The sequence below is a fragment of the Ammospiza nelsoni genome, chromosome 2, assembly GCF_027579445.1.
Source record: "Ammospiza nelsoni isolate bAmmNel1 chromosome 2, bAmmNel1.pri, whole genome shotgun sequence".
In the NCBI taxonomy this organism is placed as follows: Eukaryota; Metazoa; Chordata; class Aves; order Passeriformes; family Passerellidae; genus Ammospiza; species Ammospiza nelsoni.
Window position 1 is genome coordinate 5,135,596 of NC_080634.1, and position 25,262 is coordinate 5,160,857.

General features: G+C 43.8%; 1 protein-coding gene across 1 annotated transcript in view; it reads left to right on the plus strand.

Moving 5' to 3' along the window:
• PTGFRN (prostaglandin F2 receptor inhibitor) overlaps positions 1-25,262 on the plus strand; it is a 66,637-nt gene that overhangs the window by 31,527 nt on the left and 9,848 nt on the right. The window contains exons 4-7 of the mRNA XM_059466140.1: positions 2,018-2,401; positions 5,594-6,019; positions 13,117-13,536; positions 23,002-23,109. Of these exons, the coding sequence (XP_059322123.1) occupies positions 2,018-2,401; positions 5,594-6,019; positions 13,117-13,536; positions 23,002-23,109 (1,338 nt within the window). The remainder of the gene's footprint in view (positions 1-2,017; positions 2,402-5,593; positions 6,020-13,116; positions 13,537-23,001; positions 23,110-25,262) is intronic.

A 25,262-nucleotide genomic window follows, 5' to 3' on the forward strand; every position in this document is an offset into this window, starting at 1 on the left:
GAACTCAAAAGTCTGGGTTTTTTTGATTGGCTCATTTGGATGTAGTTTTAGTGTCTTGGTGGTACTTAGCCTGTGAAATTTTACTGGATCAATCTTCCCCCTCTTTTTCAGGGTATCTGTTGCACAGCTAAGCTTGCAGGCACTCTCTGCTGACACAGGACTTGCCTAATTAAGAGCTGTAATTCTCGATTTTGTCAACTTTTGCAGTGTTGGTTTAAGTAGGTGGGGTTTAATCAGTGCCTGAAAACAGCATGAGGCTGGCCGAGACCAGCAGTGGTACAGTTTTTTGATGTGGTTTTGGTGTGTGGTTTGTTTGTTGTGGGGGATTTTGTTTGTTTTTCTTTGGGTTTTTTGCCTTCATTTTAAACTCATTCATTAGCAGCACTGGCACTATATCAGGGGCATGAAGGCTTTTTTAAAGTTATGCTAAAGGGGATGGATTATTCTCCAGCAAAGTGCTGTATACACATTCTGTAGAAGAGCTTGAAGAGCATCTTGTGCTGACATCTGAAATCTCTGCACTTGCCTGCTAAAAGAACTTGAGATGTAAATGGTTATATGCCTATGGGTAAACTCTCTCCAAGTCCCTCTATGTGCATATATTGCCAGATTGTGAATGCCCATCACTTTCATGAAGACAGAAATGTTGCTTGGAGAATTGCTGCTCTTAACCTTGCAGATGAGTCTGAGTTTGTATTCTGGTATTAGTCTGTTAAATTAGCTAGGCTTTCCTACTGATTGTAATCCCATGATAAGACAGTCCCAAGGCAAGTCCCAGTGAGAGATTCATCTGGACTTGGTTTCATCACTCAGGTGGGGCCTGCTGCCCTCTGTCCAGTTTCACTGCTCTGTGTTGTCAGGTGGTGAGGGGTGAGACTGAGCCTTGCTTGGCTTTATTGGCAGTAGTTCTAACTACTCTGTTTGGCTCTAGCCTTCATGGGTTGTCTCATTCCAGATGATAGTCTGAGGAAGTTTATGCAGATGGGGAACTAATATGTAGTAGAACATGGGTTTTCATAAAAGTCATTAATCTCAGCAGAGACACATCTGCTGGTTTAAAGCAGGTATTTCTGTTCTTGCTTGTGCTGAGAAGAGCCACTGCTGTAGCAGCCCTATCCACTGGCCTCAGTGGAGACTTTAGTAGCTGCATTACACACTGTGGGAACGGTGCTGCACTGAGACCCAGATCTGATCTTCAGGCAGTGTAGAACGAGTGAATGAGCAAGTGAAGATACATGGTAGCCTGGTCTTGACACTGTGCTTCCATGGTTTTCTTTTGAATATTCTGTATCTAGTCCTATTTGAATGCTGGCTGTGACCATATGTGATATGTATATTAGAAATATTCATAGGCCAGTGGTTGCTGAGTGTGTTTGGAGTGGCTGTTGGTGTTGCTTTGAAGTCCCCAGTGTGTGTTGTTCTGAGCAGTAAGTGCAGAAATCAGCAGTATAGAAGTTACTGCTGCCTTCTGTTTGCTTCCATTTCATGTTTTTGCAGCACACCTGAGGTCAGTCAGGACTCCAGCATGTGGCCATGGCTGCTTCTCATCTAAATCTGCTCCATTCAAGGAGCTCAGAAATGTCAGCAGAAGCCATGTTGAGTTCCAGTGTAGTTCCTAGTGATTTCTGTAGATGCTTGGTCTTCTGAGGCATAGTCCCAAAATATTTTGACCCTCCTGTGAGACTGAAAAATTCTGTACACATTTTCCTGCTGTGCAAAGGTGATGTGCAGTCTGTGGATGAGACAAAGCCTTCATGGACCAGTTGCTGTTGGGTTATAAAAATGCTGTTCTCCCTCCCTTTCTCCCCTCTGCCCTCATCACACATCCCTTGCTTGACTGATAATGTGTATTGCCCTTGTAATAGATCACTCGGCTCAGTATCCAATAGGCATTTGAAGGTTGGGCTGCTGAGCTTCTTCAGAAGCTCCTGTTACAGAATGTGAGAGTGAACTATGTTTATTAAAAGTAACAAATAAAAAAAAATTTTTGTTTGAATTTTTGTGTCTCTCTTCCAAGCTCTAGATGTGGTCATCTCAACCAGCAATGTGTCTGTGACCGAAAGAGACTCCCTGGATCTTACATGCAACATCACGACAGATAGAAGTGGTATTTTCCAAGCAGAGGTGATGTGGTATTTTTCTGCATCACCTGATGACACCTTGTCAGATGCTCAGCTCTTGCTGAGCATGGACCACGATTCTGTTGTCAGTGATTCAACTCTGATCAGCCTCAGCCATGTGGACAGGAACTCCTACCGCCTCCTGGTGCGCGATGTGGATGTGGAGGACTCTGGCTACTACTTCTGTGAAGCTGCTATCTGGGTGCCACTGCACAATGGGAGCTGGCACAAGGTGGTGGAGAGGACCTCTGCACCAGTCAGTGTGGTGGTGACAGCACTGGGTGAGTGATTGTGCTGTCAGATTCATGGGTAACGTATCCCTCAATCCTTGGCCCCGTCAGAAAAGGGAGAGGATCTTGCTGAATCTCTTCTGCACAAATGTTTCTCTTGTTTGCATCTATTATCTGTATGTAGGCATCTCTCTCACATATATTTCTGTTTCTGCAAATATCCTTAGAAGTAAAGTTACCTGGGAGAATTACTAAAAAGGAAACTCCAGTAAAACTTCTTAAAAAGCCTATTGTTTTACAGGTAGGTCTAGATATGTTAGCCTACCCAATCTGTTCTGTAGTTGATTCTTGAGGGGATAATAGCTGCAATTTAGAGGCAGTGAAACTCAGGATGTTGTTGCAGAATGGTGTAAGTAAGGTATGTGGACCTGCTAAATTGTACAAGGTATTGGAAGCATGAATGAAGCTGGATGTGAACTGGCAGAGCTGTAGTGCTTGATCCCAGCTCTGACTGGAGGCAAGCATCCAGGCCCAAACCCTTTCAATGTACCCTTTCAGATCCTCTTGTCATGAGAAACTGGTGGTACTATCCGCTTACAAAGGCAGAGCTCCTCCAACACGAAAGTGCTGAATGAGGCTAGCATATAGAGAGCCTGTTTTTCAGCAATAAATAGCTGTGCCATAAGGTTAAATCCCATCAACAATGACTTTAAATGTTGCATTTTAGCATTGTGCAGAGCAGCTGAGCCGTGGCCGTCTCCAAGTACACTTGTAATGTGTACTAAAGTGCACAAGTGATTAATGTCTTCATTTCCTGTCCTCCTTTAGCCATTCACATTGCACATTTCACTTGTGAGTGTTCCCTCCTTTCCCCACTTGTGTGTATGTGCAGTCATGCACATGTGTCCATGTGTGTACAGATGCACTTGCACACTTGTGTGCTCTCTTTTTGTGTCTGTACCTGTAGGACTTCTCTTTACTCTTTCCATTCTAATTCAGCATTATTTGGGAACCAGAGAAAATAAAATCTGCTTTTCAGCAGATGCAGATGCTTGGTTGCTAGGGAGAGAGAAAGCAGAATAAATTTTCAGTGTTTGAGGTTTTCAACTGCATCCAGAATTTACCAACTCCTCCTCCTTAATGGAAGTTAAGAGCTCCTGAAGTATTAAGTCGTTGAATTGTCAGTGAGGCTGTTCTTTGACAGCTGACAGAGTGGAGGAATGAGGTTTATCCAGCCAGCCTTTTATTCTTTCTAAATCCTCTGTTAGAGTGTCTGTCAGGGTGAAGCGCCTATCTGGAGTGGTGCTATCAAAGAGAAACTCTCTTCTTAGGGTTCTTCCCCTGCCCACAAATGAAACAAACCTCAAGCAATTTTCTTAGAACTTGGGATTCTTGTGGCATTTTCCTTCTTGTGCCTCTGTCTAGAGAAGTGCATCTGCTTTCATAGTACCATGAAGATATTAGTTGGTCTTGAATGCTTTCTTTTTGAGGGGAAGGCGTGGCAAAGGGGGAATGGTGAGAGAGTTGTGGAGTGTGAGCAATACATCATAAGGCCCTGGAGTAAACTACTCTTTTGTGAATGAGAAAAGCAGTGTAGCTATAGGGTCTAAGGGGCCTTATGCCAAAAGTGGGGTTTGGCCATCATTATTAATTTGTGCTTTGGTTGTAGCAAAATTCTGTGCATTTTCTTTTTATTTGTCTTGCCCTGAAATAATGCCGAAATCTCCACATGCTCACTGGTAGTAGGTACCACAGTCTTTGTAAGCAATGCTTTTATCATTTTATGTTGCCTAATGTCACAGAAACTCCCCACCAGTATTACCAGATTCTCTGGGGTCTGGTGTGTATTGCTGCCCTTGTTCTTGCTGGATGCAAGGACACTGGTGAGAGATCTTTTCTGCAGGCTGACATAGAAGCAGCAGAATTGTAGCTTGTTTGCTACAATTGTTTTTATCCTTTGCATCTCAAGTCCAAAAGTGCATATGTACACAGAGTTTCCACAGCAGTTCTATTAAGATGCTTTATTATTATGGCTTGTTGGTGAGCTAAGCCTAAATTTTAGCCTTGGATTGCCTTCTTTGTCCCAATTATAGCTTCAGTTAATTGTTTCTAGGAGGGCAAAATGCCAAGTAAAACATAAAGCAGGAAATAAATACAGAGTGCTGAATACAGTTAGGCTGCAAAAGCCGTGTGATGAGTATTGGCCGAACAGTTGGGAAGCTGGTCATTTTTCTGAATTATAGCAGACAGCAAGACAAAAATATTCTAATACTAGTAAATAAATATGTATTTCCTTTGTGGTGTGAGGTTCTTGCTGTAATCTTTTTCCTTTACTATCTCTGTAGTCTGAGAGAAAATAGTCATGCGGCTCCCTTATCGCTTTTAGGCTTTGGGCAGCCAGCTATTTCAGATTTAAATACAACAGCCCCATTCTTAACCCGTGAAACTCGGGCACTGATTTTCCAGCCTGAGGTATTCCAGCCTCACAACTGCACAGCACAGACTTCTCTATTCAGACTGTGAAGCTTTTTCTGATCTACACATCTTCAACTCTTATCCTACTTAGTATTTATTGACCTAGGTAGTATTTAAACTGCTGATCTCTGAACTTTACTGTGCTCAGCTCTTGGTGCTGCCTCTGGCCAGTGCCAGTGGTGTTCTGTGTCCCCTGGTTTGGGTGAACTGTTTGGCTGTTTTTTACCATTCTTAAGCTGTTGTAGAGACACAATGGGATGGTTAAGTGTGAAAAATAAGGCATTTCATGATGGGAGATGGCCTCTTATCCTGGAGGGATATTGGGAAAATGGGATGTCTCTAGTCAGTCCAAAGCTAGAGGATAACCAGTGTCCTGCTGCAGGCTGCCCCAGGCATTTGACAGATGCAAAAGTGTCTGGTTGTGTTGAAATTGAACCCACAGGTGGGATCTTGGGGACAGGCTTAAAAAGGGAATTATTTTGCTCAGCAAGATCTATTAGTCCTGGTTGTTCTGAAATGGTCTGACTAGACCTATGAAATGGAGTGTCTTGTTTGGAAATGTGGGCTTAGGGGTACCTGTGTCAGAGTGGTGCAAGTCTAGGAACCAGAGGCAAAGTTCCAAGGACTTGTGAGAAAAATGCATATTGTGGCACTTAGCTTGGATGCTAAAACTGGATGTTAGAAGTTAGTATATCTTTTAATTAAGTCTGACATTTTCTCCTTTGTTGTAGCTCCTAACCTGTTTCTTCTGCATTTCCTCTCCTGCAGAGCCAGACTATGACGTGTTCTTGAATGCCTCTAAAACACCCAAGTTTTCAGATGACCCCACAGAGCTGAACTGCAGGATCACAAATGTCCAGGACACGGAGGCAAACATCCGCTTCTCCGTGTCCTGGTACTACCGGCAGCGCCTGCCCGGTGACGACGCGGAGCCGGAGGAGCTGCTGGCTTCCATGGATGCAGACTGGGCTCTGCTGCCTGGGGACAGGGCCAGAGAGAGGATTCAGAACGGGGAAATCATATTGTCTAAAAAGTCTGCTGACACCTTCAGCTTGAGAATCCAGTGGACTTCGGAGAGTGACAGGGGGGATTATTTCTGTGTCATCTCGGCGTGGAGCAGGCACCGCAACAACAGCTGGGTGAAGAGCAAGGATGTGGCTTCTGCATCTGTCAACATCTTCTGGGCTACACAAGGTAGGAACTTCACACCTGGGTGGCTGAGAGTGGGCTTGTCAGCCAGAAGGCCTGCTAGGGCTTTGGAAATGGGGTTCTGTGTTGATGAAGGTTTAAAAGCACTGTGAACTTGTGTAAAGGCCTCTTATCTGTGGAGGGGAATAACTGCTTTACATCACTCCTTTATTTTACATCACTACCACTTCTATGCAACAGTTTGGAGTGGAAGTGCAAAGGAGGAGACACCATCAAGGGAGAGTCTCCATCAAGCTGCTGAGACTTCCAGGAGCTGGGCTGGAAGTGGCAGGGGTGGCATCCAGCAGTGCTGCTGCTGTGGTCATTGCCCACTTTTGTGACTTGGAGTATTTTGGTCTCTTTAGGGTGCATCTTGCTGCTAACAGCAGGGTTGTACTGAAGTGAAAAGAGGAATGTCACTTTGTCTTCTCTGTCTGACAGTTTGGGACCTGTGGTTTTATTTTTCTCTTGTACAAGCCCATGTTTAAAAGGCACATCTAAAGAAGTTCATGGGCATAGTATTACCAGAGTGAAACTACCCACTTTGTTCAGTGGGTAGCTGAACAAAGTAATTAAGTGGCTTGCTTGGATCTTGACTTTTTTTAGAGGAAAGTGAATTAGCTCTGGTCAGTATTTAACTTATTCTGGGAGGATTTTTAGAAGCTTAATAGTTACCTGAAGTTGCTTAACTCTAGTTTAAAATGGGATCTGTGTTTCCTGGATGTGCTGTACAGTGATACTGTTTTGGCTCAGAGTGAAGTCATGCAAGAGAGTCTGTTGGAGAGCATCAGAAAGGTTAGGATAACCTGGGATGCAATATCTTTGTCAAAAATCTGTGTTTAGCTAAGCTGCATTTATCTTGATAGACTAGTTTAACAGTATAGCTTAGGCATCCACAGGCAGAGAACTGTATTTGAGAGACAAGCAATTTGAAATAATTTTGAAGTTGTTTAGGCATAATCCCTGAACAGCAAATTGGAAATCTTCTGCTCTGATTCTGCTTCAGTGGAGACAGAAGTGATGCTCAATACTACACATGTGTGATCCAGGGAAAAGTTTTTTTTTTTTTTTTTTTTTTTTTTTTTGTGTCTGTTCGTTTGTATTTTTTTTACCCCTGAAGCTGACTTCTCCAGCAGGACTGAGAAGTCTCATTAATGCTGGATGTTGGTCACAATTAGTTGAGTGTTATGCCACAACACGGAGTGTGTGCATGTGCATGCCAGTGTAATGGATCGTCGCCTTCGGAGCAGCTACAGAGACCAGCTGGAGTTGAAAAGTCTCAGCCTGTGTTGACATTTCTGAGGGAAAACAAACCGTGACAGGTGTGAACATTCCCTTGGTTCTGGTTTTGTTCCAGAAACTCTGCTAATTTTGCAGCACAAATGTAAATGTTATAGTCCCCGTGCTGAAAAGTACGTTCTGTTGGCAAAGCTTGGGATTGGGGGATTTATTATGTGAAAGTGAGCTCTCCTACAAAACCTTCCCCTCCTGAAAAATAATGTTGTATGTGTATGAGGTGGGGAGGGTGAAATATAGCTTTGATTTCCCCTTCTCTACCCCCATCAACTCCCCCTTGAGCAGTGCAGCCCCAGATGCCTCTGTGTGTGCCCTGTCCCCTGCCACATCCTATTGTGTGAGCTGCAGACCCGGCTGCTGGGAGCCAGCAGCTATGAAGGAGTTAATCTGCTGCTGCCTGTGCTCTCTGACTGTTGTTTTGACAAGTATCTCTGGTGATTTGAGTCCCTAACTGCTCCCAGTGCTTATAAAAGCCAGCGGCCAGGCTCCCACGTGTTTGCCTAAGGAGAGAAGAGAAATTTGCCTCTTCCTTGCACGGCTTATGCCTATACAGAGACTTTTCTTCCATCTATTTCATTGCTCGCATCTTCTTTGTTGATTTTAGAGCACTGCTTTGGGGGAGGATGTTGGCGAAATCTCACTTTGAAAACAATTGTTCTGAGTTCTTGAGAAAGGAGAAATGGGTTTGTATTGTGTCTGTGGGTCTTTCAGCAAAGATGGGTGTTCAGAGCCTTTATTCAAAATGTAAACATTGTGTCAACATGTAAAAAAACCTTTTTTTGTGCATTGTATAATAAGCTGTGTGTTTGCCCATTTGAACTTGGGGTTTTATTGTCTCTGTTTTCTGTTTTATTCTGCGGGGGCCAATAATGCTCACACATCTTTCTGCTTACTCAGCTTTGCAAGTGCAGCCAATTGCTATCATAGATCACCGTTGTTTTTGACATAGTCTGCCTGATATGTTTCTTCCCCCCTTCTATTTCTTCCCCTGCCAAGGTGACAAAGAAGGCATCTCTGTCTCATCTCAGAAATTAAAAACATCAATTGTATTATATTTTGCTTATTTAGAGTACAAATTCCAGTCAGTAAAGAGGGGTAAAGAAAGGGAGGAAACCTTTTCTGACTAGCTCTGGAAATTATTTCAACCCAGAAAAGAGTTTGATATTCTAAAAGATAATTTTATTTATTTATTTGAATACAAGTTACATTTAGAACACAGATACTGTTTGCATTGAAAAAAAAATCAATGCTTTTTTCCTAAACCAGTGTTGTCAACTTCGGATCTGCATGGAGCACTTAGCAGAAGAAAACATTATCTTTTAATTGAAATTCCAAATCCCAAAGGTACTATTATTTGGGGTTTTGTTAATACTTCTGTCTTTAATTTACAAAATAATTATATTTAACATCATGTTACTTGTCCTAAATGCTTGCCTAGCCCTCCCGTCACACTTAATTGGGAGCAAGGGTGCCTTAATCTTTCATACAGTCCTGCAGATAGAGAACAGATAATATTTCTGCCATTACTTTTATTGATCACTGCTGATGTACACAGGCACGGGGATCCCCATGGCACTGAGCTGGAGTGTGCCTGTGCCAGTTTGGCTGCAGGGACAGGAGTTGTGCAGTCAGGTGTGTTTCTGTGTTCATGCAGGCTGCAGCGCAGGCTTTGGTGTGCCTGCCGTGCCTCCAGAGCTGCTGGGGCTGCAGTTGTGCCTCGAGGTGTGGTACAGCCACCTCCTGCCATGGCAGAGCTGTCACTGCATTAATGCCTGCTGCATTCCCTGCACCTGCAGCCCCATCACTGCACTGGGGATGGAGGGGCCTTCATGAACACCAGGATTCCTGTCAGCAGCCTCAAGCAGTGCTGTGAGGCTCCAACACTGATGTCAGCCCTGGCCAATGTGCTGCTTTTCCAGCTGGAGTCAAAGCAGTGCAGGGGAGGTGTTTGCTCTTTATTCTAAAGTCTTCTTGCCCTTTTAGCTGTTGGGCTTCTCTAGAAATTTGCCTGGTGTAGATGAGGTGAAAACTGGTTTTGGTCACTGCCCAGGAAAAGCTCTTGAAGCTGAGCACACACTTTGTGGTGGAAGAGCAACAGGAGAATTACAGTGTGGCTTAGTCACTTGGACCGGCCAGTGATGGAAGGCAGAAGCTTGCACTGCCAAGCTCCAAAGTACAGTTTACTCAAATTTTATTTGAGTCATTTGGCCAGGATTTCTTCTGTTGCTAGCCCTCTGTCTTGGAATAGTGCCCAAGCTTTGGGTATGGTTTACTTAGGAACTCTTCCCCTACTGCTTTTCAGAACAAACTGCAGATTGCAGCCTCCTGTATATGACCAAGCAGGGTGTGCTTTATTGTGCTTTTCATTCTTGGAGCTTTACGAGAAGGAGATGAGACTCCACATGGGACTGCAGGTGTGTATGCAGACAGGCAAGTGTGTGGAGTAGCAGTCAAGACACACGTTGCTTCCTTGGCAATTCCCAAAGGATTAGAAATGAAACCTTAGGCTGCAGTTCTTGGAAGAAAGCATTCATTTGACCTCTCTGGCTCATCTTATGCTGCAAGATATGATGAGTAATTTCTGCTAACATAGGAAACATGAAGAGACTTTCCTTTCCCTCTTAATTTTCTGTGCAGATTACTGTTATTTCTAAGACAAGTGCCAGATCTTTGGGCTGCCCTCTTTTTCATAATGTGGACTCTCACAACAGAGACAGCTACACGCTTCTCTAGGTGGGGGTGAAGGAGTGCTAATTACATTTCATCTGCTGGTACTGAAGGAGAACAATATTGGCACAGAACCAGCATATTAAAAATGGTGATCCAGGTTTTTCTAGTTGATAGGCTATGGAGTCTTTTTGTTGTTGTTGTTGTTTTACTTTGCTACATATGCAGGTCTGTAATATTATGGCAAATACAGAAACATCCCTTTGATCTTTTTTTGACTTTGTTGCAAAAAGAAATATTCAGCACCTGTATGTGATGGATTGTGTGTCCCCTTCTCTGTTCTCTGTTCTGAATTTCTAATGGTCTAACACAAGAGGGGGTGCCTCTGCCTTGTGTGTTCATCCAAACTCAGGGGTTTTTCAAGGTAGAAAAATGCTTTGAAAGAACTTTCATAAGAATGTATCTCCTTGTTCTTAGTTCAGCATGTAATTTCTAACCCTTCTGAACTCTATCACTGTTCTCCAGCTGCATCTCTGGGCCTCAGTTGTTCTCTTCCACAAACTCTTACCAGTGGTATTTCTGCTGTTGTCCCATGCTACCACCACTCCTTTCTCCTTTTCCTTTAGCAGAAATACTTAGGGAAAAGCATTTGCTATTGCCTTCAAATGGAAAACCAATAAAGGATGTCTAGGGACAAAATTTGCTCTGTCCTTGTTGGGGACAAGACACTGCCCTTTGTGCTGCTGCCTGACCTGTGGCTCAGGGAGTGTGGAAGTTAAGGTATTTGATACTCAGGTAGTAGGGAGAATTATCTCAGTTGTAGCTGAACTGCTCTGGACGTGTGAGGGTGTTTAATCTTAAGCATATATACCAGAGACTGAATGTAAGATTTCCTTTCTGATGTCTAGGGCTTTGTGTTCTGCTGTGAAGATCAACAACATAAAGGACATTTAAGTAAAGAGGGATTTTTGCCCAGAGCCTCCTCATATGGCCTAAAAAGCAACAATATGTGCCAGAAAAGTATAACTAGCTGTTTGTGCTTCTGCTTTTGGGACACAATATAATTGCCTACTATGTTCCTAAAAGTATGTGAAAAGCTGATTTGTGCTGGGCTCCTAAGTACTGCAGGAAATATCAGAGTCTCACAGACACAGAATGAGGACCCAAAACGGGTTTGAAGTCTGGAATTTGGTATCTGATGAGTCTTTTCACAAGGGAGAGGAGAATGACTCTGATGCTGTACAGCTTCATTTGTGATTGTACCCCGAGTGCCTGAATGTGCAACTCTTGTATTGTCACTTGCTTAGTGGGTGGAAGTGTGAGGGGGGTTTGGTGTGGAGTATCAAATAATTCTGTGCTCAGCTGGACCACTAGAAGCATCTCAGCCTTCACTGCTCCTGCTGTTTCTTTATATAGCTTTGTACTGTGATCTGCTTTATACAGTGCTGATTTAAAGTTGTCATACCAGGCTTCTCATCTTGTGGGCTGTGTTTACTCATTGTGAAAACTGCTGCTTGAAGGCAAAACACTGCAAAATGTAATCTTGACAAGTATCTTGTTGCTCTTGTGGGGAGGACATAAATATTACTGCATTTAAGTTCAGTTTTGGGAAATGTGTTTCAATCTCACCATTGCTTATTTCCCTGTTCCTGAGAAGTTTTGTCTTGCATAAAGAGGTGCTGTGGAGCTCTTTAACAGGTCTACATATTTTTTTTTTTTTTTAATAAAGGAGAGAAGGGAGAATATGGTGCAGCAAAGTAAGTCCAGAGAGTTGGATTGGCTGTATTTTTGCAATATTGTTATTCCTATGTATTCTGCCCAAGACCCCCCTTCCTTAAGAAGAACCATGATGTACAGAGTGTCTTTTCATCACAATGCCAGGAAACTAGCGACTCCCTTTCCTTTTATCTGATTCTGATTTCAGTCACTCCTCATTTTCTCAGTTTCTCACTGTGAGCTTGTATTTTGTGTGTCTTGGAGCTGTGCTCCGACATGTATAATTTTCCCAAACCCTGTAATTAAGGGATTCTTGGGATTGAGGAGACAGTAGAGAATGGAAGGAAGCTAAGCAGTAAGTGTTGCTGGAATCCTTGATGTCAAATGGGAAATGTCAGCACTTCTCGTAGGCTTGTATGGAAGTAAATGCATGAGAAGCAAGGGGAGGAAAGACTGGCACGGAGGCAGAGGTGTGTGTAAATCTGTATGGGAGTGCCTGGGGTGGAGACTTCTGTTACACCGAATTTTGTCATGTGTTTTCAGCTGAATGTGTCTGGATTGCCGTTAGGAATGCCGTTAGGGTGGATTTTCGAGGGAAATAAAAGACACTACACTAAGTGCTGCCAATTTAGCAAGTGGCAGCTTTTGTCATTAGTCATGAGTATTTCAGCAGTGCCCTTATTACCCCATCACTGTGGGTGCTCTTCCAGTGCCAGTATAAAACTGGGACTCTGAATCTGTCACAGACATCTTTTATGGAAAATCCTTTCCTTAGGATTTTTCCTCCTGAGAAGCTGAGAGGCCTCAGGAACAAAATGTAAACATTGATTATCTGCTGCTGTGGAATGCAACAGGGGGGATCTGGGATTGGCCCATGTTGGTTGTTTCTAATTAATGGCCAATCACAGTGGGCTTGGACAGAGAGTCTGAGCCCCAAACATTTGTTATCATTCTTTCTTATTCTATTCTTAGCTGGCCTTCTGATGAAATCCTTTCTTCTATTCTTTTAGTATAGTTTTAATGTAATATATATAATAAAATAATAAATCAAGCCTTCTGAAACGTGGAGTCAGATCCTCGTCTCTTTCCTCATCCTAAGACCCCTGCGAACATGGTCACATGAATCTTGTCTAATATCTTTATTCTTGAATAAAGGTCCTGGAGGTCCTGTCTGGTGGCAAGCTGTGTATTCTATTTGTTCAGTATTTGGTGTTTGTTTGAATTTGTGCATCTTGACCCAAACTGTTGTGTACTGTTGAGTAGCATTCTGGGGATGTCCACATGTTTAGATAAATGTGCTGGGATTTGTTCCTCCAGAAAAGAAACTTTGCCTGTCTGTGACCTCCTAGGTTGGATGGTGCTGCAGAAATACCCGAGCCCGTTTGTTAACCCTCTCTTGCCGCTTTATTTCCTTCCCTCTTCAGATTACACGCTCACAGTGGAGGCGGTGAAATTGAAGCCATTCTTTGTAGCAGGCCACACCTTTGAGATGACGTGCAAAGTGTCCTCCAAGAACATCAAGACGCCGCGCTACTCGGTGCTCATCACGGCCGAGAAGCCCCTGGCGGACCAGTCGAGTCCCAACGGCACCACCCGCATCATCTCCCTGAACCAGGACTCGGTGGTGCGCCTGGAGGACTGGACGGACCAGACGCGCGTGGACGGGGTGGTGCTGGAGAAGGTGCAGGAGAACGAGTTCCGCTACAGGATGTACCAGACCCAGATCTCGGACGCCGGGCTCTACCGCTGCGTGGTGACCGCCTGGTCTCCGGGCGGCGGGGGCATGTGGCGCGAGGCCGTCAATGGCTTGTCCAACCCTATCCAGATAGACTTCCAGACATCAGGTTGGTACAGAACCTGACAGCCCCGTGTTTAAGCCAGACAGGGAGGCAATTCTGTGACGCTTTCCCATTGATTTCCCTGTGTCTCAGAAATATCTGCTCTTTGGAGCAAATGGCATGATGGCTGAGAGCTGTGCTTGTCTTCTTTGGTGGTACTTGTGTCCTTTGTGCTATTGATTGTTTACAGAAAGATGTTTAATGAATTGGCTGTAATCATAACCCCTGGGTTTTTCTCTGCTAATGCAGCTTTTATGGTCCTGCAGGCTCAGAGCTCGTTCTCAGTATGGAGCAACTGCTGCTGCATTTGCCAGCTGTATCACTAGATTGTTAGTAGTGGCTGCTCTGGAAGAGCATTAATATAAACTGGATTTCTGTTCCAAAACAGACTCTATTAGCATAGCATTAAATTCCATGAGCACACCTCACTGTTGATGTAATTGCAGAAAATGGCCAGGTCAGGGTAACGTTTCAGCCATCCCAGTAAGTGTATCCTGCCACTGCAAGACCTTAGAGGTCCCTCACGACTGAACTACAAAGCTCCACAAATTGGGAGGAATTTCAGTACCCAGAAGGACATCCTGTTCCTCAGTTGCTTGCTGAAACTCTTACCTTCAGCTGTAACTAAGCCTGCCTTTTCTATAGAAATGTGCCTGTCCTGATACTGTGTTGGAGGGAGGGAGAGATGGATGGCATTGATTTGGATCATCAGAGATGCATATTAACTCTGACTTCTGTCATGTTCTATTGTTGGGAAGTGCAGTGGGAGCTGTTTTTACAACACTGGTGCACAAATGAGTGAAGGGCTCCTCTCATGATTTGATAAACCAGGCTGGTGGGGTTTTGAGCTGTGGGGCTTTCATGCTCACATTCTGCTGGCAGTAACAGGCTGTAGCATATTTAGGAGATGTGTCTGTGTCTAGGCAAGAGCAGCCTGACTTCTGGCTGCATCCACAGCTAAGGTAATTATTCTAGATGATGTGGTTCCTAAGATCTGAGCTTGCTTATATGGCACACTGGGAAAAGGACAAGGGCTGACCGTAGGAGGACAGCCTGGCAATGAGGACATCACTTCATAGGAAGCTTGGAGATGTAGATTTGATCTAAGCTGGCCAGACAGAGGACATGGACTCAGCTTCTTTCAGTTTTAGGTAATTTCTCAAGATGGTTTAGTGGGCTGCGGTTTTAGCCTTATTACTCTTCATATCTGGGTCAGACACAGTGCGAGAGTAGTATTTGCAAAGGGAGTGATAAAAGAAACCAGCAAGAATCAAATCTGCACAACACCCCACCCTGCCCCTCCAAGCTCCTCTGCGGAGGCTTTCCTGCACCGTGCAAAGTGGTGGTTTGTGCCTCTCCCAATATTGCTGGTCTTGTGTCACTTTGAACTCCCATCCAGAAAGTTTGTTGGGATGCTTTGACACGCAGGGTTCAGAGGGAAACCTGCGAGCAATGCGAGGGAGGGAAGCGTGCGTGTTGTAGTCTTGGCTTCCCTTTGCTGCCAGCCTCTCCTCGCAGCCCCTCCACCCAGATAGGATTTCTGGAGCGTGGAGTGAAGAAAGGGAGGCAGCGTGTAGAAGTGCCCTGGGAATGTGTGAATTCCAGTAGCAGGGCTGGAGCAGGGGGAGCCCTGTCAGCCTTTCATTCTTCACCAAAGAATGAAGAAAGAAATGAGATCCCAGGCACAATTTGCTGCAGTGCTATTTCCCAAAATAATCTTGGCATGTAGCAAAATCTGTTTTGAAATACCTGCAATTTTCTTTAACTGATGGATGAACTTTGTGTCCTTCAGTTGTTACTCAGATGTCCCTGCTGGATATTCATCTCTGGGCACAATGAGAACACGTGATGAGTACAGTTAGAATGGACTAACTCTGGAATTATTATTTGGGAAATCATCTGGAATTAAGTACACAAGACAGAAGATGTTTTGTGGGTGTGTTACTTTGGTTTTGTGTGCTGAAGCCTCCTGTCTTTGATGCAGACTGAGTCAGGGAGCCAGAGGTAAATGGCAAAGCTGTGGAGCAGCTATGAAAGCACAGCTCAGATATCACACCCTTCTCTTGCATCCTGTGGCACAAGCAGCTGTCAGACTTGTTCTTCAGAAAAAATAAGTTGGTGCCAGAATTTCCCTAATGGGCATGGTGAAAGGCAGAAGCACTGAGAGAGCTAGTTATTTGTGAGAAAAATTTCCTCAAAATTGGAGGAATTCCTCAAAATTGGAGGGGAGATACTAACAGGAAAGGTGCAGGAAAAAAAGAGGGGCATGCAGCTTTCCAGGCAACTGGGAAAAAATCCCCAAAACCTGGGGAGAAGCATTGTGCTAAATCCTGAGTTGTAGGGAGGGTGGGATATGGTATCTTATGAGTGTTTGTCCCTGATAGGAAAACTGTTAAGGAGTCAATTGCACTGATTTCTCAAAGTGTGACAGAAAGACAACTTACCTATAACTGCTGGAGGAAATACATACAGCAGTGTAATTTTGAAAAATAGGATGTATTCCAGTCTCCTCCAAACTTTGAAATCTTGAGCTTGGGCAGCATTTTCAGCTTCCATCATGGCTGTTGGAGTGGGGAGGGGATCAATAGGGAAGCAGCATTTTCAGCAAAAGGAAGCCCTTAAAGGGTTTTACGTGAAGCTTTTAGTCCTAGGAGGAATTTCTTTCTCAGTTGTTTTTATTGATTCCCCTGTGATGGGGGATGGTGAGGCTTGCTGGGACTGGAAATCCTTCTCTCTCATTTGACTCACTCCCAGATCTCTGCGAGCTGAGTGATGTTTCAAAGAGGAGTTTTTAAGCGTGCGTACACACTGTGCCATGTGATCTCTCTGAGTGGCAGAGCTTTTCATATGTGAGCTGGGGACTGCACACATGTGAAACTTCAGTGTTTCCTGCCACAATAGGCTTGAAATGTGGCAGTGCTCTGAAATGTTTTTCCATGAACATCTGTGGAAAATGTCTTGCTCAGATTCTTTCCATTCAGGGCAGAACTTGCTGGCTGCAAGCAGAGATCTCCTCTCTTCTTTCTCTGCTTGCTGTTGCAGAGGGGCGTATTTATTCAATTTGGTAATGATCTGAAATGTTAATGTAAAGGCATTTGTTTGAAACGCCCCGAACTAAAAAAAAAAGGAGATGTGGATTTTGTCCACTGGACCATATGAACTGGAAGTGAGGGTGGGGGAGTGTGGTGAGAAGGAGCATACTAGGCCATTAGTTTTCAAATATTCAATCAATGGCATATTGTTCTCTGCTGGATGTATTTTAAGACCAGAGAGGATCTTGTGAATCTTCTGGTATGACCTCATGGATAACATGGATCACTAGACCAGTTTCATAAAACGAATGCCTTCTGTATGTCCAGCTGCTGTAAGCAAAATAAGCTTATCTGGTGGGCAGGGAAAGCTGTCCCATGTGAAGAATTTAATATTCCTCAGTGCTTTTTTGTTTGTCTTCCCAGTGTAGGGCAGAGAGGTTCTACCATGTCTTTTTTAAAAGGTTGCCCAGTGATGTGAGGAACAAGAGCAGCTGCCAGTGCCTGTCTTGAAATGTTCTCTTAATTTCATTACACATTTTCTACTCCAGTGCATCCTCTCTCCTCCTGAGCTATTTGTTGATGCATGTGTACAGATCCTTCCTTTCAGCCTGGAACACACCAGTCTTCTGTCCCTTGTGTTCTCCTCAAGCCAGTGTATGAAGACAGCTTCATCAACTCTGTTTGGCATATGTCCTTTAATCTTCAAACCCTTTCACCACGAATTGGGCAACCCAGGTTGGTGTTTAGAATGTGTTTTCCCACCACACACTCTCAGGGATTTCCACAGAAGTAACTTATTTTCCTTTCCCTTGAAAGAAGCAGGGAGAAGGAAGCTTTTAATCTCATGTTGAGAACTGTATTGTGTGAGAGATCCATTTGGAGCTTGGCTGTGCTCTGAGCTGTCTCTGCTCTGTGCCATTCAGCAGAGGGCAGAAAGTTCTGGAGAGGCAAAAAGAAAAGAGAACTTGTAAGGAGAATATCTCAATGAAATCTTCAACTCTGGATTACATCTGCATGTGAGCTCATTGCACAGCAATGTATTATCATCCACTTTGGAAGAAGCTGAGATAAACCAAGAGCTCCTGAAATATGAGCTGAGTATTGATGTTGAGCTTGCAATTAAAATGAAATGATGCCCTGCAATGACCCTGAGAGATACTCAATTTCAAGAAGGGCGAATAGAAAGATTGTTAAAGGAAAGAAAGCTTAATCACGGAAATGAATGAAAAGCAGCGCAGCAGAAACTCTTTGGCAGGAAAGGCTGGTATTTTCCAGCCACTCTTAATGGGCAGGAACGTGCTTTGTCATTGTGTGCCTTTGTGCCTGTGTGCATTAATTTGTAGCTGGAAGTAGAAACCACAGACTTAACTACTGAGGGCTTCTTCCAGTAACAGCCATTATGGGGCTGGGGGCAAAGCTTGTTAGGGAACAGCTTCACGGAGAAACTGGGAAAGGGCAGGGGTCTGGAAAAGCGAAGGTGAAGAAACTTATTAACTGGAGAAAAGCAGGTCATGGAATTCTCAGTTGAAGAGTGAAGGATTTGGTGCCAGGGCAGAGATGAGTAATATTTTGGACGATGCAGAGCTCGTGGGTTGCATCAGTTGTTTTCCCCGTTGTGGTCTGTGGTGCTGTGTGATTGGAAGCAGGGCAGCTGTGTGCTGGAATTCCAGTCCCCCTGGTCAGTAATGGCCTGGGCATGGGCTTCCTGGGGGGAACAGCCTGCCCCAGGTCTCTGTTGTCATCAGATTACTTGACCTTTCTCTTCTCTATTTGGCTGGGAAATAAAGGTAGCTCGTGTCTGTGGGGAGACTATACCTTATTTCTGCAGAGAAGTACAGGGTAAAATGATAATCAAAGACAAAACATCACCCAGGACCCTAGATAATTAGGACCTCTTCTGTTACAGACTGGATTTTAACTGGCTCTTGATTATTGTCTTTCATTTTCCCATTTTTCTTGCAGATTTAAAGTGTTCAGATTACTGAGCAGGGAAGGAAAGCAGGGAAAAAGTAGGGTGACATTAGGTAAAGAGGGCTCAGAATTTGTCTTAATCCTGAAGTTGAGTAAATTACCTTGATCAACTTGAACTCCTCTTTTCCACCCTGCAGACCCTTCAGTGTGAATCTGATTGAGCACAAAATATTAAACAAATCTTGGTTCAGCTTACGAACAATTTTTCGTTTCATTTTTAAGCATAGAGGAATTAGCATAGCACTTTTTAGCTCAAAACGGTATCACTACAGGGTCTGGCTCCTGGAGTTACCTTCCTGGTGACATGAAATCAACAGTTTGAACATTGAGATCTATTATAAAAGGGAACATTCAGAGAAAAGTACACTGAAGAAATCCTGATCCTGGAACCTGGTTTCTCTTAAGCACTTCTGGATTTGTACTAGTAAACTTCTGACCTCAATTTCTTCACTTTCTGTTTAAAGTTGTGTAGTGTTTTTCAAGTGTTCAGGAGTCAAGAAATACTCTGAAAACTCTTACCATCCTGACTGCAGATGCTTTTTAATATAAAATTGTTATTAGTTAAATAGGGAAGAAAACTTCTTTAGGTGTTTTATCTAAGCTTACATAAGGCCTTATTTATAGTGAGGAGCAGATATTTTTCTTATTTTAAATCAAAGTTCTCAGCAGAACATGGCAATTTATGATGCTTAGCTCTTAGAATTGGGAATGCTAGTTTGTTTTGTAAATCTGTGCTCTTTAGCTTCCAAATTACCTGAAGAAATGACACTTATCTTCAAATCTGAAGTTATTAAAATCCAGTTATTTCTCAGCTTTCAAGCTCATGAACAGCTTTTCAGCATTTAACTTTGCTTTGTTCTTGATGAGTTTTACAGGTCATGCTTGATCTGTCAGCCCTGCAATTGAAACTAAACTCTGGTTTGTTTATTCTCCCGAGTGACCACTAGGTGCCAATTACAGTATTTCAAACTGTTAAATGCAGGTGGCAACGATGGCCAAAGCCACATCATCTGTGATCTGCAGAGTTCTGTTTTTCTCGGTGTTAATGTAGCATGAACTCATATCTCAGAGAAGGAGAGAGTTCCTGTCACCTCCCCAACCCTCCCAGTGACACTGAAGTGCTTGAGCGTGACGGTGCTGAGACCCTGGGCCAGTGTCATCAGTGTCTGCTGGGAGCTGCCTGTTTTACCAATGCCTGGATCTGTAACCTTGGCACTGAGATGTGTGGCCTCTTTTTTGGGTGGTTTTCTGTTTGGTTTTTTGGGGTCTTCTCTTTTTTTTTTTTTTTTTTTTGTTTGTTTGTTTGTTTGTTTTATGTTTGAGGGCAAAAACTTGAGAAAAGTGTACTTGAGTTTTGTGTTCTGAGCCTTGCTTGTCATGGTCCAGATCCAGAGCTTCTTGAACACTGGGTGGGGGAATGGGGCACTCAGCCTCCTGCCTCTTCAGGTTTTTTTAAGGGGGGCAATAAATCTCTGAAGGTGCTTTACTCTGTCCTTTCATGCCTGAGGGCAGCCTGAGGCCCAGGGTCATGTGGGCCTCAGAATAACCCAAAGAATATGTAACCCAAAGAATATATAACCCTAGGAAGCTGCAGCCACAGTTTTCAAGACTGAACTGAGGAACTGTCACTGCAATTAATCTTGCTTAGGTTTTAATAAATAATTAAATGTTGTTTTCCCTCTTCAGCTGAGCAGGGAAGAACACAACCCCCAACACACCTCTTGAGTATTGATATCCAGTCCTAGCACAGGACAGTGATTTGTCCCTGGAGGTAGAAAAGGTAATTTGCAAGAGATGTTGCCTGCTAGGGAAATACCTGAAGGGAAAGAACTGTTTGTGCCTTACCAAGGGAAAGCACAATCCTGAAATGCCAATGCAGCTGATGCCTTGGAGCCTTCCTGCCTGGGAAGTTTTGGCTTTGGTGTGGGAGGCTCAGTGGAGAAGTGCTTGGTGACCCAAACTGAGGAGTGTGTTGCGAGTGCTGCATTTCCCTGGCTGAGTGACCAGCCAAGCTCAGCTTTTACCTTGTGACATCCAGTGGCCAGGAATGCTCTGACTCTGCTCCACATCAGTGGTTTGTTGGTTTGCCAGGGTTTGAAGGCAGTGTCTGTTCAATGCAGGGTCCACCTGGACTTTCAGCCTAGAAATAAAGCCTAAAAAATCCTATGTGCCCTCTTGTTTAACCTGGCAGGGGCAAGGTAGCCCATCCTTAGCCTGACAGAGCTGGAACCATGCAGTTCATCTCTCTTGCCCAACCCCTCCCAGCATCCAGCCTGTCTGCTGCAGCAGGGCATGTCCTGTATTCCTGACAGGATGTCACCTCACCTGCTGCAGGATAGACTGAGCATAGACTGAGCTATGGACAGTATCAGGATTATTGTGGTGCTGTTGTGCCTTTGATCAGTGCAGCAGAGGGACTGTGCTGGGAATGCAGGGACATTCCTAGCAGATTTTGACAGTCTCTTTATTTCTTTTCTCTGACAGTTCACACACAGCTTGAAACTTTTCTGCTTTTAGTTGGCTGGAGTGTCCTGATCCGTGCTGCCTTTAATCCCCTAGGATCTTGAACTTCTGTCTGCCCAACTCTGAACAAGAGGATGGAAATGTCTTGATTTATCAAATAATCAAATAGGCTGCAAGGGGAATATAGTTTGTTGTGTGTGTGTGAATGTCAGGAAACAAATTGAATTCACACAAAACCAGTTGAGACAGATGCTGAGGAAGCATTCAGATTAATCTCTGTTCATCTCCTGGGAAAAGGATCCCATCATGCTGAGCTTAAGTTAGGGCTGCAGCCTGCTTGTGCAGTCACTACCTGAGCAGCTGATCTCAGTATTGTGGGTCTCTTGTTTCCTTAAATGTGTTCTAGCATTAACAAGTCTTGGTTGGTAATCCATGTATAACCTCTATTGCATCTCTACCACCCTTTTATCCTTGTTTGGGGGGGTAATTTGCAGTGTTAATTTCAAGAAAAATCTTCTACTGTCAAACTCTCAGATTGTATGTCTGCATACTACCCTAGTGTACAAAAGTACAACTGCTTCTAGGGCAGAGGAGAGGGCTGGTGGAAACTGGGGGAGAGGGGATTTTGAAAGCTGGAGAAGTAATTATTTCACTGTAGTTGGAATTAATTTCTTAGCATGCTGTGTGTGTTCTGTTGACCAAAACAAGCCAGGCCCTTGCAGTCTAGAAAGATTGCCCCAAAAATGATAGCTGTAGCTTCATGATACATCCAAGTTTCTTTCCAAAACCTCAGTTTGGGAGTGATATGGTGTGTGCCATGTGGTGAGCTATCAGTGTAGAAACCTGTTGAGAGGGCATGGCACAAGTGGGTTGTTTTGGATGATTTCCTGAAGTGTTCTTCATTAAAAGCATTGTTTGCCACTGATCTTCAGTGGATTTGAAATTTAGGGTTCGTGTACTAAAAGAGTGGAGGAGAGCAAATAAACAGATTTTTTTTTTTTCTTCCCAAGCCACCCTTCTCTGGTGGTTGTTGCTGCTGCTGTGCCAGAAGTCAGTGAGCCAGGTAATAATGGGAGTCTAGGGAGTGTAAAAAGGGTTACTTCTTAATCTGAGTCCAGAGTTTCTTCTTGGCTTCCCTGGCTCTGTCCCCCAAAGTCATCCTGGAGGTCACTGTTGGGATCAGCTTTCCTTCTATTCACTCCTTGATCAGTAAGAGAAGTCACAGAGGTATTTTGGTATATTTTTCAGTTTCTGCCCTGTGAAATAGAGAGCATTAACAGTGCTGGCATATCTGAGGAATTCTGATTTTGTTACTTGTGCACTAGAGATGCAGCTGTTTTCAAAATTTGGAGAAGTTTCGGGGATTTTAACCTATGCATGTCAAAAGTCTTTTAAAGCATCACAGTGTTGTCATGGGATCTGAGTATTTCAAAACAGCCTAATGGTTTTCATTGATATCATCACCATTTGGCAGCTGAAGGAGTTACTGTACCCTTGGGCTTTGAGACATCTTCAGAAGATGCTATCTGTGGCAGAGCCTGAAGGAAAACCCACAGAAAACTATTATCAGATGCACTTCTTGTATTGTCTGTTCCAGTGTAGAACCATTGGTATGGTTAAGATACTGTTTTGCTTTAACTTGAATTCCTATTGACAGCTTCAACAAAAAGATCCATTCTGGATTAGCCTGAAGATCAGAACTCCCATGCTCTTAAAGGAGTCACCAGTGGAAGACCAGCTGCTGTTGTGCTGGAAAGCAGGAGGCAGATTGGGGCAGCAGCCTCTGTGTTGGGTGAAAAGTCTGATGGTTTGGGTACTTTGTTTTAGTACAGGATTAAATAGCTAACAATGAAAAACTATTTTACAACAAACTTAAATGTCTGCTTGTCCCTACTTCAGAGCTCTGTCTCCACAAACTAGGAGAGGATACTTCAAAAAAGTGCAATAAAGTTGTTGGACATTGAAGTAAAGCCTGTCATGAATAATTGTGGTTGCTCTTTTCTAGGTCCTGTGTTCAATGTCTCGGTGCATTCTGACAGCCCCACAATTTACCAGGGTGAGGTGGCAGATTTGCTGTGCATCGTCACGATGGAAGGAATGCCACTCGAGCCAGGTAATAATAATTATTATTTCAGCAAAATTATTTCACCTGTAACGCATTTGCCTTCAGAAGTTAGAGCCCCGTGTCCTTTGAGTGAGGCTGGAGAGCTGAGAACCAACAATTCTGTAGAACTGCATAAAAGCAGGACAGTGTGCTTGTTTTTACACAGCTCAATTTAAAGCAAGTTTGGATTTTTTTCATTTTACTTCCTGAGGGAAGAGGGGAAAAAAATATTCTTACCATCCAATCCCCCTCTGCTGTCCCCACCAACTGACCCCATTGCAGATAATCTCAACCTACATCCATCAGATGGGCCATGAAAACTATTCCTATTCCCTTTAAATGGAAAGGAGGTCCATTGCTTAAACCATGTAGAAGAAAATGGTCATCTCTAAAGAAATCTCAGACAACTGGCCATTCAGTTTCTTACTTCAGAGTGAATTTAAGGCTTAAGGTAAATCAAAAAATCATAATAATTGACCGCTGCAGCCTAAATGCCAAAATGAATGTTCATTGCCTTCAGAGTTGAGCATCCTTTTTTATGTGGAAGAAAGAAATACAGTACCTAGTTCCTGTGGGAAGAGTAGCAGACACAAAAGCAAATTTTTATGGAGAGCTGAAAAGTTCAGGAAATTGCTCAAAACCTAGCTGCTTGCCAAGCATTGTCTGAGCTGCTTTTCATCAAAATGCTGTGAGAGTAACTCTCTTTCTTATACCCAAAATTTGGGTTTGGAGTCAGTTGAGTCATTATGTATATGGATATAAGCATCTCTTTAAAATAAATCTACTAATATATATGTAAATATAAATATATGTGAATATATCTAAATATAAAGTTGCCATGATTTATGCCAAACTTAAAAGCCTACACATAAACCACTACAAAAGAGGTGCTGTGCAGAAAATATTACTTATGATGTAGTGGCTGATGAAATGAGGTACCAGGCTTAGTAAAGGCCCATCACTTTGAAATTACAAGATGTCTGTTCTACATTAAATCTGAGCGTGGCAGGGAAGCAATTTGCCAGATTACAGTCGTGTGCTGCCTGTGAAAAAATGATAGAAGTCTGTAGATTGTATTATTGAAATGCTTGGTAGGGAGGAAAAGCTGAGTAAACCTTATTGCTGTCAAAAGACTCACGGCCTGGGATATTGGGCACAGCAAGCAGCAGCGTGTGCTGTGCATCCACCTCAGCCTGTCCTGAGGCTTCTGCTCTGCAGAAAGCCTCTTGCACGTTGAGGTGTGCTCAAGCTCTTGGAGGGATTGTTGTGAGGCAGTGCCCAGAGCAGCTGCCTTCCTTTCCAAAGCAATAATTGCTGACAGGGAGCAGCTGCTGCTTCTGCTGGTGCTCGACAGCCTCAACGAGCTCAGCGTTGCCTTGTGAAAGAGGCCTCAGCACCCCTGACTCACTTAAAACTTGAGAACTGGAACACAACAAGTTCCACCTGAATATGAGGAGGAGCTTCTTTACTGTGAGGGTCACCACGCACTGGAACAGGTTGCCCAGAGATGTTGTGGAGGCTCCTTCTCTGGAGAGATGCAAAAGCCCTCTGGACAGCATCCTGTGTCATGGGCTCTGGGATAACTCCTGAGCAGGGAGGTTGGACCAGATGACCTCCAGTGGTCCCTTCCAGCATTATCCATGCTGTGAAAAGAGGCTGCTTAGTAGCAGTGGCGCTCTCCTGTCAGAACTTCACTGCAGTTGGGTTTGGGATGGGTTTGTGTGTATTTGGTACCTTGAGACTGGAAGGAATGTGGACAGTATAAGGATAATCAAAAAGGTGTTGCCTTCTGAGGAGCTGCTCATAGCAGCACAGTTAAAACTTAACTTGGCAACTTCACAAGGGTTTGTGGGTGTCTGTTGAATTGATAGCTTATCCCTGGAGCTGGAGGTGATGCTGTTTCCAGCAGTCATGGGCAACCAGAGCAGAGTCTTAAATGTCAGCACTGTAATCTGTTCCATGGCTGGGTAACGTCATCTTGGACATGGCAGACCTCTGTGGTGGTTTTTTTATCTTGTTTCTTTCATGTTGGTGGTTTGTTTGGTTTCTTTCTTTTTCAGTCTGTAATGGGGCAGATGAGGCACAGACAAGTAAACCTAGAGTGGAGTAAAATGTGGTTGTGGCAGGCTTTGAGGGGGCTTTTCAGTCCCTGCTCTGAGCCC